Raw genomic sequence first — 21,820 nt, 5'->3', positions numbered from 1 at the left:
CTTGGTAAGAGTTTAGGGTTTTACTTGTGAAGGTTGTTCAAATTTATTTCTTCTTTTCAGGGCAAGAAAAGCCTCTTGATTTTACATTTGAAATGTTTTGAAAGAAAGGTTGCTTTTTACAGAGTAACTCTTTTTGTTTCGGACAGAGGTTCCCCCTCCCCCATGATGGAAAATTAATTAAATCTGTAATTTCTGATAATACTGAGAATTATATCGAGGTTTTTAAGAACAATACTTAATTTAATAGACCGTAGAAGAATAGATCATGCCAAAATGACGAACAATGGTATCCGTTGTAATGGAAATACTGAGAATTTGATTATGTTAATTAGATGTTTATTATTTTATTTTGTTGTCTCTTGCCTTGGCCCTGTGCATTTTTTTGCAATAAACATCATAAATCATGCCCTGATAACAAAAGGAAGAGATGACTCGTCAATATATATGGAATGATGTACGAATCAAACTGAAACTTTTTTTTGTTCTTTCTTTTCTGTTCTTAGCACACTGATAAACCTTTTTTTCCGTTCTTAGGACAGGAAAAGCCTCTGGATTTGAGCAATCCTCACCGTTTTGAAGGAGAAGGTGTTGTCTATAGAGCCAAACTTATTGGTGTATTAGAAGTAAGTGGTCCTAGAGGAGACCCCATTTGTCAAGAAGCGCTATCGGAGTTGAAGGTTGCAGTAAGGGCGGCTGGTGAACATAAGCAACGAATCTTCATATGCATTGGCTTGGATGGGATCCGACTTAAAGATGAAAGAAGTGGGGTAAGTTTTGAAAGTTTGGGATAAGTAATTTTGGCCAGAAGTGGGGTATTTAAAAATTTTACCTGAAGATAATTCTAAGATATTTATGGCTTAACCTATTTTGCAGAAAGATTTGGACTTTAAGGTATATGTTCCCTCTGAAACAAGGGATTTTGTAACCAGCTTGAAGCTGCAACTTGCACCAAAGGGACAATAAATCTAATCATTGGATATATTGGTCTCAGAGCTATCTATTCACTGAGCCAGAATTGTGATATTACTTCAACCCTTTCTTAGCGAAGGATTAAAACTTGGTTAGATAATGAGAAAATTCACTTTTTGCAACGATTTTTAACCAATTTTCATCATTTTTTAGATGTAACAATACTATCTTCAAGTTTCAAAATTGAGTGGCAAATTTTGCGTAACTGTGTTTGCCTCTGGCAGCTTGGTGCCGCAGTGAGTTTTTAGTAGTAATAATTGACGTAGTCGGCAGATGATTTTGTATGTTTTCAGAAGTTGACTTTGAAAGTCTTTCTCCCCCAAAAGGTGTGGGCCATACGAACCCATTTATCTCGAATGAAACTAGATCATCTTCCGAGGGGGGGGAGGAGGGGGTCTACCTGCATCAGTTGCATAATGACAACAATATTATAATATATATAGATCTGTGGAAAATAAGGTTTCTTATTTAAAGTTTTCTCCCTCTTCCCGTAGAGATAACTAAAACGAAATATTTGTCTTTGTTTATTGTTGATGTTGTAAAATTGTCTAAAATTGAGAGTAAAATATGACCATTTGAAAGGCATAATTAATGGTTTTTCTAGGATTGTCTTTATCATCATCCGGTCCATAAGATTTCATTTATCGCACAGGACATGACAGACACACGTGCTTTTGGATACATTTTTGGATCGCCGGATCAGGGTCACCGTTTTTTTGGAGTAAAAACAGAACGCACAGCATCAGCTGTAAGTAAGATTTGTTTATATTTTTGTTTATTATATTTGTCTATTATTGTTTTATATTATATTCTTTAATCATCTAACTTTTTGGTATTTTCTCATTTTGTTGTGGTTTAACCCCATTGTGTCCCAGCCATTTAAACATTTGCCTCTCAAATACTTGGACTATCTGTCTTGGCTTTTCTCTGTCTACAATTGGCCATGTCTTGATGCAACCTATGCCACCTACTGCAAAATACTTGATAACTTTAATTCAAAACCCCTGGATCGAACTCAGTTTTATCCATATCTGAAAACCGTGATTTCCTTTTTTAGGGAGTTATCAGCAGGTATCACATTTCCGTCTGTGTTGCCACGTTCAACCATGAAAATTAATAAGGAGAACTAAGTTGTCAAATTTAAAAACGCTTTTCGGCAGTAAAATTCAAACAATTACAATTTGTTGCTTCTCATAGACAACTACACCTTCGAATTAAACTACTTTCTTCAGCCGTTTGATACAATATGTTTTAGCTTATTTTTCGTTCATTTTGCACCCACATTTCTTTTTTTTAAGTTTGAATCCTGTTACTACTAGAATCTGCTTAATTGCACACGAAGGCCTTTTTCTACAAATACTAAATTTTTGATTTTCTTTTAAATTTTTATGATGTATTTGATTGTGCAAGTTTCCACCGAAGCAGTTGTTTACACTTACTCTTACTTTTTCACTTCTTACGTTTTCACTTTCATTGTCCTTGGTATTTTAAGCAAAAAATAGAGGGTAGCCAGATTACGATAACGAGGACTGGGGGAAGGGAGGACGAGAAAATAGAGGGAAATAGAGGGTAGCCAGATTACGATAACGAGAACTGGGGGACGAGAACTGGTATATATATATATATATATATATATATATATATATATATATATATATATATATATATATATATATATATATATATATATATATATATATATATATATATATATATATATATATATATATATATAAAATATATATAAAAATATATATATAAATAATAAAAACACGCTTTATATCTCATGAGAAAGCCAACGTTGTTCTGCAAAATTCATATTTGTACATAATTGTTGTTATTTTAAGTCAAACCGAGTTCAACAGTATTTAGCCCCAAAAACGTGACCTGATAACACTAGGTACCAGGTCACTAGGTAACAAATACACTTTGTGTATTTTGTTATTAAGTAATAAATTTCGCTTTTTTTGTATATTTTTTAGTTTAAAGTAGAAATATAATAAAAAAAAGTAATACTTACAAGTCTAATGAGATTTTTTTTTAAATATAAAAGCCAGGTATATAATGCACACAAAACTGACTCGAAAATGATACAGACATTGTACAATCATGAGTTGATAATTTCACATTGTTATTTAACCTATTACTAGAGCTTTTGTTGAAGTATTTTTTGAAACGTCAGGATGTAATACTCGGCATTTCCTTACAACTTGGAGGACATATTGCTTTTAGTCTTTATCTTTTGTCAGAAGGTTGTTAAAGTCACTTATTAATTTAACACCACTCAGCCATGTCATTAACTACTTTTAATTTTTTGACAATTTTCAATCCGTTTTGGAAGCCGTTATTTTGAGGCCAAGTGTTCGGATGTTGTCTTAGCAAATTTATTTTTATATTAAATTGATCAAAGAATGTAAATCTTTCTTTTTAAGTAAGTAAAAATGGGTTTATGTAAAAAAAAAAATATATATACATCATCGATTCCCTGAAGCAATGCTTGTGCGGGAGAAAACCCACCTAATAAATCAAAATACCAAGAAACCAAAGAAACCAAAAAAAAAAAAAAAAAAAAAAAAAAAACATAATTAGAGCTCAACTTACCGGACCCGAAAACTAACGAACCTCCAAACAACACCCAACAAAATTATAATAATTATAATCATATTCAGCTGCAACTAAACCCTCCTCAAAAACAAAACTTAAGTGGCGTGGAATAATCCATTCAAAATATACACATCATAACTTTAGTTAGTAAATTTTCCAACCCTCTATCAACTACCTGTTTTAATTTTTCTTTCCTGACTTTTGGGTTTACAACCCTAGTGTGCTCTGATGCAGAGCAATTTATTAGCCATTAACAACTTTTAGTCGTCTGTAATGGAGGGATCAAAAAAAGATAATCCCATCAACTCTGCATTCAAATACCACAAGTTTGGTTCGAAAATTTGATCGGGGCTATTTCTGCAATGTCGCTGTCATATTGTTTATAGTCTAGCAGACTATGCAAAATGCCTAAATCTTACTTTGCTGCAACATGAGCTTTTGGAGCATTGAACAAAGCTTTACACTGAGCTTTAACTAGAAAAACAGATATGGCACGCACGGAACTTTCCGCTTCTTTAGAAACCTTAAATTGACGGTGAAAATGAACATTTCAAAACAGTAAGTAGCCTTTGCCATCCACCTAGCGTGATAAATGGCTCCTGGAGTTCTAAAATCCACAACATTGCCGTATAAAGATCCAATAAATACCATAGCCAACTCCAATAGCTCCTTATAGTCATCCATAGGGTTGTTCTCAGTTAATTTGGTTTCGAATTCAGGAGCAGCATTTGCAATTACTTCTGGACTTAGCTGCTTTTGTACTAGATTGTCACTGATACCTGTGTCGTATTTTCCTTTGTCTATCTTGGACCACACAGTGAGGAATCTCTTAAAAATGTCTGGATGAGGTCCAGTGGTAAATCCTATTTTTGTGTCGAATACGCCTCTCAACAGAATTTCCAAGTTTGTTCGGAAAGTAGTCGATTTAAAAATATTTTTTGAACCAATCGTTACAATTCTTTAAAAACTTTCAAAATAGACTCCTTTTTGCGTCAATGCAGCGCTGTCAGTGCGATTTCCAAGCATTTAAGGCGTCACGATATGTATTCTCCGGAATAGCCTTGAGAACTGCGATGCATCTGGCTTGGATCCTCTCTGTCGCCTCAAAATACTTGCCTTTCATTAGCCTTTTCAGAAAACAGAAAACACGTCACGCAAAAATGCCTGTCCTGACTCTCCAGGTGCTCGGAGACAACTGACCAGCAGCTCGTTTGTTATCTAGGAAAGCTAACAAACTGACCAGCAGCTCTAACTGAATCCAGTTGGAGCACGCACGCTCTGAAAAACAGTCGTGGTGAAAAAAAATTAGTCCTTTTACTTTCCGGACAAACCTTATGTGATGACGGCAAGCTAGGTATTAAAACTCTTTTCCTAAAATTTGCCCCAAAATGACGCGTGCTCCTTTGAGTGTTCCCGTGTTGGGTGCTGTAGTGTCGAAGCACATCGCCTCGACGATGTTGGAAAGACCCTATTCGTGTAGGCATTCATATACGGCTATGGCTTGCTCCTCTCCAGAGATGTTTGCTGTTGCAGAAACTCCCAGCAACTGTCCCTTTTCGCCATGTAAAATTGCAATGGCTGTTCGCTCACATCATTTATTTTTTAAAACACTAGGTAAAAGTTTACCGTCCAAATGGACAACCAGGGGCAGTTTTTCAGGAATATTTACTTGATCAAAAAAAAAATTAGTATATAGTTCTCTGAACAGTTGCCTTCTATGGTGTAATGAAGTTTTCGTGACTTTGTTTTTAAGAGGGTTAAGATTTAGTACGTCTAGAGTAGCTATTAAAATTCTCGTGGTATTTCTGTCGGATACCATACGTCGATCTAACAAAATGGACAATTTCATGTTGAAAATGTCTTTAAAACCCCTTGCAAATGAAACCTTCATCCTCTTGCTTTCAGATGGTCCTGGATCTTCTACAGCTTCTTCAGGGACTTTCTTTTCCTCCAAGATCCTAGTTTCCTGGTAGATGCTGTCTACCAGGTTCTATATTTATGTTGTTTCCTTTTCCTTTTTACCTGCCAAACGGAACTTTCTTTGGTAAACTACTCAGGTAATCCCCAAAGAATAAAAGATTAAATTTGAACAAAAGGCTCTATGTTTGAAAATTCAGTTTCAGAATACTTTTTAATAAAAAAGAAAATGGCAATTCCGAGACATATTATGGAAAAACCCGTAAAATTCTTAGAATACCCCACAGTGGTTCCTAAAGGTACCAGGTCGCGTTATTGGGACTAAAGACTGTTGTAACTCTGTTTTCTCTAAAATGGCAACAATTATGTATAGAATATAAAGTTTCACGAACAACATTGGCTTTCTTTTGAGATATTAAGTGTGTTTTTATTATTTACCATTCTGGAGTCATTGCTCCGTTTGTCAGCTTTTTCCCCAGTATCTGGAAAGGGGAAACATTTTGTGGGGTTGAGAAAATCAAAACACTGAATATATTACAGCTCGATAGTTTTGGAAGACGTACATGAGGGCTTGGTTTGCTATTTTAGACATTTGATTTTGTTACATCATAATTTATTTCGAAACTAATATAAAAGCAAATTGCTTTCTCCACATTTACCGGTTATAAAGAATATGCCCTAAACAAATAGAAAAAACCTGGCTTTCTAGAATGTTTTATATTTCCATCTACATGTGTAAAATTGACCCCAACTAATGACCTGATCAGTTGCGGGCGAAGCAAAATCACTGTATCAAAATATATAAACGTAATATTTACAGTTATTACGCGTCTTTCCAAGAAACATCACAGATCTCTTCGTTTTTTTTCGGGGGGGGGGGGGGCACTAAATACCTAAAATAAGTTCTTGCATTTAAGTGTATTGTAAACAGCCATTCACAACAGTTTCACCAGTGTGTCTGAATTTGCCATACAATGTACTTAAGTAGTTGTGATAAATAATTTAATTATTTGTTCGTATCAAAATGATTTTAAATTAATTAAATTCAAAAATAATTCTGTTTAGTTAAAATGGTTAATACAAACGGCTACGATCTCTTGAACTTTGCTTTTTAGGCTTCCATTGGGAATAGGTGGACTATTAATCAACCATCATTGTTGATCGAAAGGACTAATCCGACAGTGACGAAAAAGTATTAAAAAAATATAATGTATCAAATTTGGTACGATAAACTGCTTCACTAATATACTGATTGCATGAAAACCAGGTTTCTTGGCATGCCCTTATTTTGCTAAGAATAGCAATAAGAACCGGGATTGCATATACATTTTCTAATTCTTCTGACTGTAATTTACGAAACACAAAAAAAGGAAAACATTCAAAAGATAAGGTTTTCCTGATTCAAAGGAAAACAAAAGATAAATGACATCACCCTTTGCAAGAAAGTGCTTGCCTTTTATTGGAAAAAAAAATCCAGGAAGAAGGAAAAAGGAAAGAGTGGAGAAAAATTAAATATACAATTTTTCAAGGTGAATGACCTGTTTCCAAAAGTAGATTCTGTTTACAATGTTTTTGGAAGAGGAAATTAACTATTTAGCTTAGTATCCTTCCACGAACCAGCTTTATTAAGATGGAAATTAGTAACATGCAAAAAACATTGATTGGATATTATCCAGGACCTGTTTTGGAGCTCAAAATGAGAGGGCGTACCTCATTTTGTTCGAAATTTCACAGAAGACGAAAGAAAATATTTTAAAATATTCACCAAAGGAGCTATGTCTGAGAATTTAAACAAGGTAAAAACAATATGTTATAGTTTATGACAGAAAAAGCCTATTCTATGACAGTTGACAGGTTATGACATTACGTTCGGGGTTTTGCTAGTTAGATGTATCGAAACTTGCATGTTAACTATGGTCGATTTCGAACGAAACTATGGTCGATTTCTTCTGCCGCCGATGAAGTTAGCACACGTCCTAAAAAGTAATCCTAGTTGATAAAGCACTTAGTAGGGGAATATTGATCTATTTCTAAATTATTTAAAAAGATATTTTAGATACGCCCTCGGTACTGGTAATTCAAAAAGCATTATGTTAAACTTTAAACTTTGTTTAAGTTAGATTTCAAGCTGTACCCTTCAGGCTAAGCGGAATTTATCGATTAATTCAGTTTGTTGTCTTGTTTGATTTTTAGTGCTTAGGTTTCAAATTGCAGTTGGGGGGGGGGAGGCCTGTGCCATCCTAAATTTTGAAAAATGTCTTTTTGTTGGGTATTTTATTTAAAGGGGCCTTTTGTGGTATTTTCATTGAAAAGATTGAGAACATGACGAATTCCTTCCCCCCTCTTCATATTTAAAAAGACTTTTTGCCCTTCCATCCCCTAAATTCATGTGAGTGATGTCATTTTATATATATTTCAAGAGCAGGCATTACCTTTTTTTCCCTAGGATTGTTCGTATCATTTTTAGTATCTTTGATGCATGAGAAAGTACACAAGCTGAACAGCTAAAGAAAATGCATGGAACAAGAAACAGCAACATTACATTGAATTGCACAGGAAAACGTTGCACAATGCAAACTGCTGTAAGAAGACAAAGCAACATTACAGTAGATGAACAAACGTGTTAGTTTAACGTCCACGAGTCTGTGAAGGATGAACAGGAAGAAGGAATTGAATTCCTGTCAGAATTACTTAATTAAACTGAACTTGCTGACTTGTCACCCTAGAATGAAGAGGTGTTATTTTAGCATCTGCAAAGATATATAGGAAGGAGAAAATAAAATCAGGCTGAATTTCTCAACCAACCTGAAATGGAAAAAAATTATTTTGGTGTCTGTAAAGGATAAACTTGAAAGAGGAATTGAATTCATGGCATAGTAATGTCTTGCTAGTTACGTCAAATTCGTATACATTCAACGAACAAAAATTAAATTTTTCCCCATGGTTGGCAATGCTGTTTTTAGTATGTGACACATACAAAATCACACAAGATGACAAATGACTCCCAACAGCCAAAGTAAAAGTCATGGAACAAGAAACGGCCAAAATCAAATTGATTTTCTAACGAAAATGCTGCACAACGAAATCTGCCGTTAGAAGACAAAGCAAAATTACAATGGAATGAAGGAACGTCTTAGTTTTGCGTATGTGTTTGTGAAGGATTAACAGGAAGAAGAAATTAAGTTTTAATATTTATGACACGTGTAAAATTACACAAGATGACAAATAATTCTGGACAGCCAAAGAAAATGGCATGGAGCGATAAACTGCAAAAATCACACTGAATTGCAAACGAAAAGTGACTTAAAACTTAAGAATAACAATTAGAATGCTATTGTGTATTTAGATATTTCAGAGACTAAAATGGAATAAGGAACACGTTATTTTAGCGCCTGTAAAAGATATATAGGAAGAGGAATTGTGTTCACGTCAGAATCTAAAATTACAAATCTGCTACCCGATGACTTGAAACTAAAGAATAAAATGATGATTATGCCAAGGCGGAACTTATATATTTCAGAGGCATAGGCATTGGAACATTCCTGGTTGCTACCAAATTATATAAAAACACCATTAAACCAAAAATATAACGACTGGGGAAAATCTTGAAAAATATTTGTTTTGGTATTTATTACGTAATGCGAAATTATACATGATTTTGTATGAATCCGAACAGCAAAAGCAAAAGGCATGGAAATATGTCTGAGGTAGTGATGCACGAAAATGAAGCACGAACGAGATCTATGGCTAGAACACCTGTGACAATAAGCACAACAACGAATTCTCAATGAAAATAGTGGACAAAAAAAAATCTGCGGTTAGAAGATAAACAACAGGAATGATCATATCGAACTATAAACGAAATCTTCGGTTAGAAGAGAGGCAACGGCGAGATTAACAACGAGTCCCAGGAGAAGACAAATCCAGTAAAATCGATTGATGCACTAACATGAAAGAGGAACTCAATTCCAACCAGAATTTCCTAAATCAAATGCTGATCTGACCTCATTATTTAAAACCAAAGAATAACGGGATAATTATGCTAATGCATATTAGAGAATCAAATATATACAAGACTGCCGCATGCCAAGGTCTGGACGAATCCCGGTCTCCTGGTCCCTGCTAAGTCATCTACAAAAATATTTCAGAAACGGAGTTTTAAATAAATAAAAGCTTTTTTGCACCTTGGGCACGTAAAAAAACCAAAGGTCTTTTTTTAGTTTTTTAGATCTGCTGAACAATGTCTGTACCAAAGTCTGGGAAACTCATAAAAATGAAAACTGACGCTAGTACGGTAAAGAAAAATGACATCTGCCATCTAACCAGACTACCCCCCCCCCCCTAAAAGAACATGCGTTTTTTTGGGGGGGGGTACTCCTCAAGTTCCCAAATAAAACTATTTTGTTTTCGCTTTTTGCAATTTTTTGTCGATTTTTTTTCTTTTATTATTGACTGCAGTAAAAAATTCCCACGTGTGCCTGCCTCTAGCGTTTGATGATTTTGTTCCTTTTCTTAGCCTAAACTAGCCTCCTGAATCTTTCCACCAGCCTTTTTAACCTGCCAAAATTTTGCCAAGCTAACCGAAGCCTTCTTGGCTTCGTATAATTCTTGACAAAAAAAAACTTATTAATGACCAATTACAGTGTAATTGTAGCTTTGGTCCTGTATCATTCCAGATTAAATATATCAATTATTCAATTTTCTTTGAAATTTTCATATGTTAATAATTCGCGAAATACAACATTGTCAGTAGGAGTTGTGGCTATTCAGGGGATTTGTTATCTTCAATGATAACCGTATCTCGTCTAGATAATTTTTTAGTTTGCTTTGCTAAACTAGTTAGAATTGATTAGGCGATCTTGCTACGACTTGCAGAGCTTGGATAACAGACACGAATGTGCGACGGAAATCTAAAAGCCGACACCAACTTTCTTGGAAATCTTAGAAATACCATTTCTGTTTTTTCTCTTCTTCTCTTCAACTTCTTCTGTTTTTTTTTTCTAGAGATAATATTCAGTTTATTAACTAGAAAGTTTATTGATTATCAGTTTATTGATCAGTTGATTAGAAAATGTGAATTTTGTCTTTTTGATTAAACGGAGCAGACTTTTTTTAAGTTCAGGAAAGGGCAGTCTCTAAAAATGTTCTGGTATACCTGCGGGGAAAACGCTAAAAATTTGCTCAAAGGAAGCATCATTCGAGCCATTTGGCAGTTTCTGGAGTTCCCTGTGGCGCTACCTGCTTTGATTGAAAACCTTGCCAATACAGGGAATGTAAAATTTCATTGTCTTGTCAATCAAGTTTTATAGTCAAACCAAAGATTGTGGCTAGCCCCCTGAAAGAATTTGCTAACCTTAATCTTCTTGTGTTAAATTGGTAACGATTCAACCTTTGCAGCCCCCATTCATTTTAATCTATACCTTTTTTAATCTCTTCCGGAAATGCCACTTACATATTTACTATATAAGGTGATTGTATGAAGGTTCGTTCTAAACTCTTTTTTAAAATATTACTGCATATTTTTTCCAATTTCTGAGCGATGCCAGCACCTTTTCATTGGGAAATCCTGGTTAAGATTTTTAAAGTAAAGCTGGTTTTTGTAAAATTTTAGTGACTCATGTACTTCAATTGCTCATGCGCACAAGCTAAAAAAGTCAGCGTATAGACTGTACTGAAGATTGAGGTTTGAAGATTGAAGATTGAGGACAGTACATACAATTAGGAAATTTGCCAGAAAACACAGGTTCAAGCATTCAAGGTTTTATCGAACGATATTCCAAATAAAAACAAAAATTTGAGGAAAAATTAATTTCTTAGATTTGCACTTCTCTCAATCAATTTCAGTGACTCTGATTAGGCTACTCACCTCTCCAAAGTTAAAAAATAGCGCGGGCTTTACATTTTGTTACATACTGCCGAATTAAAATGATCATATCAAAAAGAAAGGAATGGTATATGCCAGAAGATCTTAATTCTGTCTTTTAAATGCTATATTTCTCGTGTTCAATGATGACAAAAGATTTTTGTTGCAAGCTATAATTTTAAAGCTGGCCTAATGGAGCAATTAGTTGGGCCGGGAATAGGTTGTTGCCAAGGAAGCGGTGGACTGTTCTTCATTTAGGGTGAAACTTGTTGGGTAAAAAATAGAACAGAAGCACAACGTACTTGCCCAGTTTATGGGACGGTGAAGGGTAAGAACTGTTTTGCATTCTGTGTCAAAACTAAGGGGATTTTTTAGGGGGATCGGGTCACTATTGAAAAAAGGTCTGATGAAGGCAGACTTCTAGATGTTTGATGTCTTCAATTGGCAACTTGGTCATTGAAAAAAGGACTTTGCCAAGTCTCAGTGTCTACTCGCTCAGTGTATCGTTGAAAATTAGGTTTTCTTTAACCGTTTGGATATAGCCTTTTCAGTTTATTACTAGAAAAAGGGATTCTCCTTATTGCCTATGACGAAGGACTGTAATTATTCCATACAAAGTTTTTGGCTATGGAGTTACCAATGGTGCAGTTTTCATTTCGAACTCACACCATTTTTGTGGTGTTTAGGGCTATATTCAAAATTCATATAAATTTCGCGACAAACGCTTATCATTAAGCATAATTGAAATAATAGTTACCATTCTTGAATCAGCTTCAACGGTAATTCTTCCTCACTTTACAGTTTTTATTTTAACCGCGGTATTCAATTTTCTATGACTATGGGCTAGGGTTCCTTCTTCACTAGGTTGCCCCTATTTGGTCAACCATGAATATGTCACACACAGGAAAAGTCATAGTTGGAACACTAAAGAATGAATCAAACAGCTGAGGCTTTCAAATATGACCTCATATCCCAAAGTTTCCTTGCTGCTCTAAATGGGGTACTGTAATTCTCCTGAATTGAGCTATCGGCTATGATGATTTTAATGGTTTATTTTTCATTTTGATCCAATACCATTTTGTGGAGTTCCTGTGTATTTTTTAAATAACTGTGAACAGATTTGTTTTCGCAACGAATTTGTATTATTTAAGATTAATCGAAAATAGTTACTGTTTCTAAATCAGCTTCCAATCAGCTAAATCAACTCTAAGGGGGCAACCTTGATAAAGAAATAAATACTTATTTTTCTCTTTTTTATGGTAGGTTGTAATGGCCATGCGCGATTTATTTCAAGTTGTTTTTGATTTGAAGAAGAAAGAGATTGAAACAGCGAAAAGGCTTGCTGATGAATCACGGATTAGTAATGGAATGGTAAGTAATGGATACTAACATATTTCTGTTAGTTAATAACTAGCCCGTCCAGTGACAATTATTTATGCGCCGTGATGGATTATCACAAACATTTAATTTTTTTCATATTTTTCTCTAGGACAAAAGGGGCATATTTAACTTACATTATTGGAAAAAAAATTGTATTGCCTGTTATCAGTACTATCTGAACTCCAGACCTGTTCCACGCTACACAAACATCCCAGATCTATCTCATGTACATTTTTTTTTCTGTCAAGCTGCAGTACATGAAATACTTAGATTTTTTTCCCTTTATTTTTGGTATAAGCTGCAATTACAAGCTGTAATTTGTGATCTGTTGCTGTAACCAGTTGTTTTAATCAATTGTAAGCTGTAATTGCAAGCTATGTACAAACATGCGAACATTTGGTTCTTATGATTATAAAACAGCCGTGAAGTAAAATAAGAAACTACAGATTAAATTAAACTTGAATGAATGAAAGATTATTTAAAAATTCCATAAGAAGCTGTTGTAAAATAGACCTTTAGTAGGCGTAACAAGTATAGCTTAGAAATTACAAAACAAGATAAAACCCCTACCTTTGGTATTTTCATTGGAAAGATCGGAAAAAGAGTATAATTCCCCCCCCCCCCTGTATTCTGAAAAATACCCTTTTTTATTTTCAAAAAAAGTGAGAAACTTATCCTAAAAACACTTGATTTGAAAAACAAGTCCTATCCTAAAGCAATTTAAAAGTTATATAAGAAGTTTTTATATAATAGCCTTTTAATTGAACGTAAAGATTTTTTATTTAGAGAAGAAAGAGATCGAAGCAGCAAAAAGGCTTGTTGAAGAAATCAGCAAGTGAAATGCTGATGAACGGGTACAATAGTTCAAGAATATAATTTTAGCTTGCTGAAGAAATGCTGATGTGTTGATGTAATCCCAATGTCTATTACTTACAGAGAGTATAGGAAGTTTTTTGGGTGAAATTCCCCAAGTTCGACAATACGAGGTCCCATCGTCAATGCCAATTCACTTTTGGTGATAACAGAAAAAAAATGGTAAAAGAAAAGACGGTGACGAACCGCTAAAGACCTGTAATTTTTCGATGGTGCTTTATTTTTTGAATGCTATCTGCGGTGGGTGCAGCTGCTCGCAGTAATCTTTCGTGGGTGTGATTTATTGGTGATAAAAATTTTTGAGGGTCTTAGATGAAAAGGTTAGAAAAAGGAATGATTTTTGGGAGTTTTGAGAGTTCAGGGTGCAATTATAGGCTTGAAAAGTAACGTTAAAGAAGACTAAGTCGCTTAAACTGGGAATAAATGACGGTGAATGTACAGTGTATCGACCTTCGTATTACGCAGCATCCCCTCAGTACCCAAAAGAATTCTGTAGACAATTCTACCGAAAGACATCCGAAAATCCTCCTCCTTCTTTAGAAAGCCCGCATTCCAGAACCATACTTGACCACTGTCACCGCTGTAGCCTTCAATTTTCTGATCTTGGCTCGCAGACTTATCTTCTTATTCTTCCAAACTCTTTTCAATTGTAGAAAAAATCCTTAACCTATTCTACTTTTAACATATTCACTGCACCCACTATCTTACCAATAATATTACCCATGTAAGCAAAGTTTGACAGGTACCCGTGTGATGGACTGTATTTCAAACAGTTATCAGTTCAAAACATTCTGTTCAATCCGGCTTTCTAGGGTTGTAATTAGAGAAAGGTTGAGATGGCTTGGACATGTTTTGCGGATGAAGGAATATAGATTGCCAATATCGTTCTTTTTCGCTAGCCACCTAGGGCCAAACAAAAAGAAGGTCGTCCCGGAATAGAGTGAGAAGAGGTCATGAGAAAACAGTTAAAGGATATTGAGACTTCTTGAGGGAGGTCAAAGGGTGAATTTTTGAGTAGTTTAATATAGAGGAGGAGCTGTGTTAGCCTCAGGTGGCTTGGTGCTGCTGTAAGTTGTTAGTAGTAGTAGTAGTAGTAGTAATTGCCTTGAATTGCTTTTGGCATGAAGAAGAAAGAGATTGACACAGAGAAAGTCTTTTTTGTCAAACCACGAAACTGTAATGGAATCTCAGAAGACATGGACATGTTTTGCGGATGAAGGAATATAGATTGCCAAAGATCGTTCTTTTTCGCTAGCCACCTAGGGCCAAACAAGAAGAAGGTCGTCCCGGAATAGAGTGAGAAGAGGTCATGAGAAAACAGTTAAAGGATATTGAGACTTCTTGAGGGAGGGCAAAGGGTGAATTTTTGAGTAGTTTAATATAGAGGAGGAGCTGTGTTAGCCTCAGGTGGCTTGGTGCTGCTGTAAGTTGTTAGTAGTAGTAGTAGTAGTAGTAGTAGTAATTGCCTTGAATTGCTTTTGGCATGAAGAAGAAAGAGATTGACACAGAGAAAGTCTTGTTTGTGAACCCACGAAACTGTAATGGAATCTCAGTGTACATTTTTAACAGCTACTGCTCTATGCCTGTCCCTAAGCAACCAGTAATCCTATGTCGATGTTCGTAATTGATTTCAAAGAACTTTGTAAGTACTTTGGTGCCACTTCAAACAAATTAGGAAGAAAGGAGAGAAGACAGTGCTAATGAGCAATAAATCAATTTTTTAATGGGCTGTTATCATACCAACTCAGTCTTAATGGGGTGAAGTGTTAAATGTTAAATAGGATTTTAAGTTATGAAGTATGAGAAGATACAGCCACCAGATACAGCCACCAGATAGATACAGGATTTGCGTCTTTTATGTGGTTCAATTCCTTGTATATTGATATTTTTTTCGCTCAAGTAAAATAGAGATGGTGTGTCTCTAAAATAGAATTAAATGCCTGAATATGTTGTTATTCTGGTCCTGTTCAGCAAAGGTATAGTACTCTTCCGAATTTTATTATCAATCCTCTTTTACTAATTATAGACAGAGTGTTGTCTTCTCATCCTCCTCCAACCCCACCTCCTCTGAAATGTCAACATTTTTATTATTTACCAAAGACTAACCTATTTTGCCTCTGTGTAACCTCTTTATATAAAAGGAGCATACAAGTCGTGGCTGATTTTGTTCAGTCTTACAATTGAAAATAAAAAATTACAAAAAAAAATATTAAAAAATAAATAAAAATTATTTGAGAGGATATTTAGAAGTTACGTGAAGACCAATTATGGTCCAAGAAAATATTTCTTTAACTAGTGCGGCTCAGAAGGTACAAGATTGAATGTGCCTGTTTTAAGTAATGAAGCATTTAAAACAAAGACGACTGCTCTTCAAAATTTTACTTCTGGATCATATACTGATGAGGGTTAGAATATTGTCTGTTGTTTGGCTGAATATTTTCTAGCATACTGACAGTAAACAAACGTTAAGCACGAGACAAAGATTATTTCATGTGAAATTGCGTTCTTGTAAATGTTGTTTTGTAACTGTTGGTACCCAAAAGGAGAGGAGGGCTGGAAATGCCTCCCTTTTCACTCTCTCGTTCCCCTCAAAGATCCAACCTTCACAATAGTGTGTTTGAGAAAATGGGACACCTTTGGGATAACTAAACTTTTTTTCTTGCCTTTAACCCCCCCCCCCCCCATCGCAAAAATTTATCTAGACGGTCGTAAAAATATTAATTTTTGTGTATATCCTCTCTTTTAATTCTTTAAAATCAAAAGAACCATTTGGAAGAAAAAGGGAAATGTGTGTAGATTTATGCTTACAATATTTTTATAAGTCGCTGCCTATTAGGTGTTTTTCGTTTAGACAACAAATTTTTAGAGCGTAGATGTAGTACCTAGGTTTAACCCTAAGAGCTGAGCGATTAATATTAGGGGAATTCCTCGCCCCTCTCGTATTTAAGTTATATTGGAGACACATTAATGAAGTCAGATGCAGAGGCGCAGCTAGGGTTTTCAGCGCCTAGGTACAATGTCGGTTTTTGTCCCCTCCCCACCCCGCTATCACTACCACTATATAAATAGATCATAGTATTGACGAAAAAACTCAGTTCGCCCCCCCCCCCCAGAGATTGCACTAAGGGTCCCTCTCTTATCTGCACATGCTGTAAAAAATTTGTTTCTGTTCCAAATCAGTTGTTGACCAATTTGCTCAATTAGTTTATTGCTAATTCCCCAGGCTTTGTGTTCCATATTTTGACCATTTCTGATGTTAAATTACTTTTAAATTGTGTGAGCATATGCACTTTCGAAGATAGTACAATAATAAAACATCGAAATTCCCCTTTCTTGTATACTCCCTCTTGCGTGAATAAAACAAGTTTTCTTTTCAAGCTTAGAAGCTTAGTTTTTTTCCTTAGAGAAGACCAAAAAGTCAAAAATAAAAAAAATTAACTCGTCGTCAAAATAGACTAAAAAGTAGGATTTTTTTTTCTCGAGAATCTATGGAATATAAGGGAAAACGAGGGACGCAAAACGCATTGGATTTTACACAACTTGATCTTTTTGGCTCGGTGTGCCCAGCTCACCGACATTCTTCATTTATGCGTTTATAAATTATAACAGTTTAATGTTATATGTTATGGAAAATCCACTCTATTTTGTGCCTCTCGTTATCACTTATATTCATAGATTCTCGAGAAAAAATTATTTTGTAAATTTTTGTCCATTTTGAAAACGAGTTATAAAAAAGTTTATATTTATTATACGGTCATTTATTTTCCAATTTCATTTCTTTTTTACTATCTTCTTATGGATGCTATTCTCTTTAGTCATCAAGAAAGTACGGATAGCGTATCATTGACCAGCGGTTTAGTGCTATTCTCTATGTATCCTTTTTATTTTAGTCATCAAGACGAACGGATAGCGTATCATTGACCAGCGGTCTAGTGCTATTCTCTATGTATCCTTTTTATTTTAGTCATCAAGACGAACGGATAGCGTATCATTGACCAGCGGTCTAGTGCTATTCTCTATGTATCCTTTTTATTTTAGTCATCAAGACGTACGGATAGCGTATCATCAACCAGCGGTCTAGTGCGCGATAAATCTAGTCATAGTGTTATTACCGCTGATTTGCTCGACCTCGAATCGGAATTGTGCAGTTTGCAGGAAGGTTTACATCATATGGGAAGCCTCACAACGTTCAAAAGCGTTGAAGATCCTCTTGTTGGTGACTCAAATGAAGTTCTTTATGATCCTTTTGGAGATTCTTTCTCCCGTAAGCTTCTTTTCCATTTCTCTCTTCAATCTCTGTTTCTCTATTTTTCTCGTAAGCCTCTTTTCTATTTCTCTCGCTTCTGTCTCTATTTCTCTCTTTCTCCCCTGAGCTTCTGTTCTATCTCTACTTCTCTCTTTCTCCAATAAGCTTCTTTTCTATCTCTAGTTCTCTCTTTCTCTCGTAAGCTTCTTTTCTATCTCCCTTTCTTCAATCTCTATTTCTCTCTTTCTCCCGTAAGCTTTTTTTCTCTTTTCTATTTCTCTTTTGCTGATAGATTAGCAAGAATTTACTACTAAAGAAATTAGTCAGTAAAACATCTTTTAAATGAGAGTTGGACCTACAGAAGGAAAAAAGAGGCAAAAAGTGAAATTAAGCATTTTCTACCCCAAGAAGTTTTTTTGTAACGGCCCGTAAAATTCTTTTGACTCTTTTGGTGCGAGCAGAGTTATCCGGTCCTCCTCTTTCTCCCTACTTCTCCATCTCCCTCTCCATCTTCCTTTGTCTTTCTTTCTCTTTCACTCCGTCTATCGTTCTCTGTCGCACCCTCTCTCTCACTTTTCTAGAATAGACTTGAAAATAATAATCGACAGTCACAAAAGTAAAAGCTTGTCTGTTGGTTTCTGCATAAAGATTTTTCCAAAAATATATTATGGAAAATGTATTTATTTCATGCTCTGTTGTTTCTGTCTCTATTTTAAGAATATTCTTATATAAAATGATCATGAATTGTTACAAAATAAAAACTCCGTGTTCCGATTTCTGTATAAATTTATTTCCAGAAATATATTTCTAAAGAAAAGTATGTATTTCATGCTCTTTCTTTCGTCTTCTATTTGCTTTTTAGCAGCAGACTTAGCCAAAAAGAAAATTGTATAATTGAAAGTCAGTATAATTGAAAAAAAGAAGAAAATTGTATAATTGAAAATCAGTATAATTTGAAACTTAAAAATTAACACATAACTTGTTAATAGTCCTTTATGTTCTATTCAACTTTTTCACAAACTTAAACTTAAATTAATTTTAAAAGAAGAGTTAATATTTAACTTGTTAATCATCTTTTATCTTCTATTTTTTATATACATTAAAAAATTAAGAAAAGATGAACGAATAAAACGAAGAAAAGATAAACATAAAAAGATACAATGAGAAATTTAAGGTGAATAAAGTAAATGTAAAACTTAATCCATGATTGTGCTTTTTCATGCTTTTCATATTCAATTTTATTCTATTTAAATACAGATTCGAAAGTTTTATTTTTACTCGTTTTGTATTCACAGACAAAAAAAATAATTAGTTTCATTAATCAAATTGACTGAAAAATAAAAGTGACTGTTGAAGACTATCTAATAATTATTCGCTAATCTATAAAGTATGTAATACAACTGTAAAAATAATAAATTAAAGATGTTTCAATTATTAAATAATAATTTAAAATATTATATATTTTATTTTATTGTTCACTTATATTCTATTCTGTTTATTGTATTTATATATTTGTTTACATATTACATAACGTGTCTTAGCCATTTCAAGCTTTTTCTCATTATGATCCTAGATACTAGAAAATGGGATTAAACCACATTTTTTGTAGAGCTTACTGTTTAAGATACGGGCATGTCAGTCGGGTACCCAAAACAATCCATAATCTGTTTCTCTGGAAAACATCTAGCAAATCTTCCTACGTTTTACGGAGTGCCCACACTTCAGAACGATAAATGACCACTCTCACCGCTGTAGCTTCTAATTTTCGAATCTTGGTGTGTAGGCTTATCTTCCTATTTTTCCAAACTTTTTTCAACTATGAAAAAAACGTTATTCTACTTTTAACATCTTCTTCACTACCAACCGTCTTTACTAATAATACTACTTAGGTAATGGAAGCTGTCCACTTGATCGATCTTCTCGTTACCGAACATCCCCTCTTCAAATTCACTTATTCCTAGTCTTTGAGTCTTAGTTTTCTTAATATTAATTTCTCAAACCTATTCTTGCACCCTGAACTCGCAAAACCCCTAAATACTCATTCAGTTTGCTAACATCTTTACCTATACTACTTAAATCATCAGCGTAATCTAAGTCTAGGAGAGTTGTACTTTTCCAATTGATTCTCTATTCTCCTATTGTCTACGCCGTGCTCTTTATGACAAAGTTCATCGAAATCACCCATATATATGGGGATAGAACGCAACCCTGCTTAACTCTTGATTTAATACGAAATCAGCTAGTTACCTCATTTCCTACCTTAACTGCAGCAATTTTATTCTCGCACATAACACTAATTACTTTAATAATTATGTTTATTTGGTATACCATACAAAGGTGAGACCTTCGCTAAAGCACTTCTATCAGCTGAATCAAACAATTGCTCATAACGTATAAAACTAAGGACTAAAGGGGTTTGATTGCTCAGGCATTTCTCAATTATTAATCTGAGAGTGGAAATTTTGTCGACGCAGTTCCTAAAACCACACTGTTTTTATGTTAAAACTTTATCTATAGCATCTCTAAGTCTAAAATTATCATGATACTAAATAATTTACTTCCTGCAGAAACCCAGCTAACGCCTCTATAATTACCGCACTCACTCTTATCACTTATATTATCTTCATTATCTTCATAATCTTCAGTAACCTAAATCTAATTTATAATCTTCAGCTACTTATATCCAGCTTCATAATCATCATATTTAAAAAAAAATTATTTACCAGACCATCAGAACCTGGAGGCTTATTATTTTCTAATACTTTTGTTGTCCTCGTAAAAAAAACTTCCTTCACATAAAATGTCACAAATTTTTTCATTCTTTTCTATATTATTTCCTGCTATCACGGTGTAACACATTCTCAAAGTGTTCTGCCCATCTCTATTTAACTCTTTCCTTATCACCAATTGCAGCCCCGCTCCTATCTTTAACTGGGACAAGTCCAGATTGACTATTTCCTTTCAATTTATTAACATACCTTTGCAATAAATTTTATGCGGTCTGGTTGCATCTTCCAGATCTTCAGCAATCATATCCCTGGCTTCCACTTCACGCATCCTTAGTTTATATTTTAAACCTTTCTCTGCTTTCTTGACATTCCTCTTATTTTCCTATGATCCATCGCTCAAATAATTCTTGTACAAGCCTCTCCCCCTCCCTAACTTTCTTCCCTTAGACACGATCAGCGATTTGACAAACTATTTTCTTAAAACTATTCTACCCATCTTCTGCATTGTCAAATTTTAAATTCTCCATTATAGTATCCAACTATTCCTGGAAAATTTCTCTCAGATTCTCATCCTGGAGTCTATGAGCGCCATAGCTTCTCGGAAGGTAGTTACCCTTCCTAAATTTCAGCTTTAGATTAACCTTAGAGACTAATAGATGATCTTTATTTTTAACGTTAATAACAGCACTTCTATATACCCTAGTATCTTGTATTTATTCTGCCTGTTTTTGGTTTACTATAACATAATCATTAAGGTTTGCTGTCTTACCATCACGTGAATGCCATGTTAACTTATGAGCCATTTTATGACCAAACATCGTATTGGTTATAACTAGATTGCTATACCTACAAAATTGCAAATCTCTGTAGTCATTACTGTTTTCTTTTCCTACACCGAATTTACGTAGACTAGGATACCATCTATCCCAATTTCTACCGACCTGGGCGTTAAAATCTCCTAGTAAAAACATCATATTTCTACCTGGTATCCTAGTATAGGTAAATTTGGTATAGGAAAAGAAAACAGTAATGGATACAGACTTTTGCATCACTATTATGACTGATATCCTGCGCTTTGTAGCCACAAAATGAGCCACTAGCATCCTATTATCAATACCTTCCCAACCTAAACAAGACTTAGCAGTTTCCTTATTCATCATGGGCCCTACTACCTACTTATGTACCCAATCCTCCCTGTCTGAGTAAATAAGTTCTATATCACCTAATTTCATGTTTCCT

The 21,820-nt window shown here is 34.5% G+C and overlaps 1 protein-coding gene across 2 annotated transcripts in view; it reads left to right on the top strand.

The window, feature by feature from the left end:
• Positions 1–21,820, top strand: part of Dab (DAB adaptor protein) — a 103,746-nt gene that overhangs the window by 64,461 nt on the left and 17,465 nt on the right. For both annotated transcript variants that reach the window (XM_089093931.1, XM_089093939.1), the window contains exons 3-6: positions 535–767; positions 1,574–1,717; positions 12,617–12,724; positions 17,645–17,870. In XM_089093931.1, coding sequence (XP_088950057.1) covers positions 535–767; positions 1,574–1,717; positions 12,617–12,724; positions 17,645–17,870 — 711 coding nt within the window. The remainder of the gene's footprint in view (positions 1–534; positions 768–1,573; positions 1,718–12,616; positions 12,725–17,644; positions 17,871–21,820) is intronic.

The sequence above is a fragment of the Artemia sp. Qi Xiang Cuo genome, chromosome 1 (genome assembly GCF_049724085.1).
Source record: "Artemia sp. Qi Xiang Cuo chromosome 1, ASM4972408v1, whole genome shotgun sequence".
Lineage (NCBI taxonomy): Eukaryota > Metazoa > Arthropoda > Branchiopoda > Anostraca > Artemiidae > Artemia > Artemia sp. Qi Xiang Cuo.
Note: the sequence above shows the minus strand (reverse complement) of the source record. Positions and strands in the feature narration are given on the sequence as shown.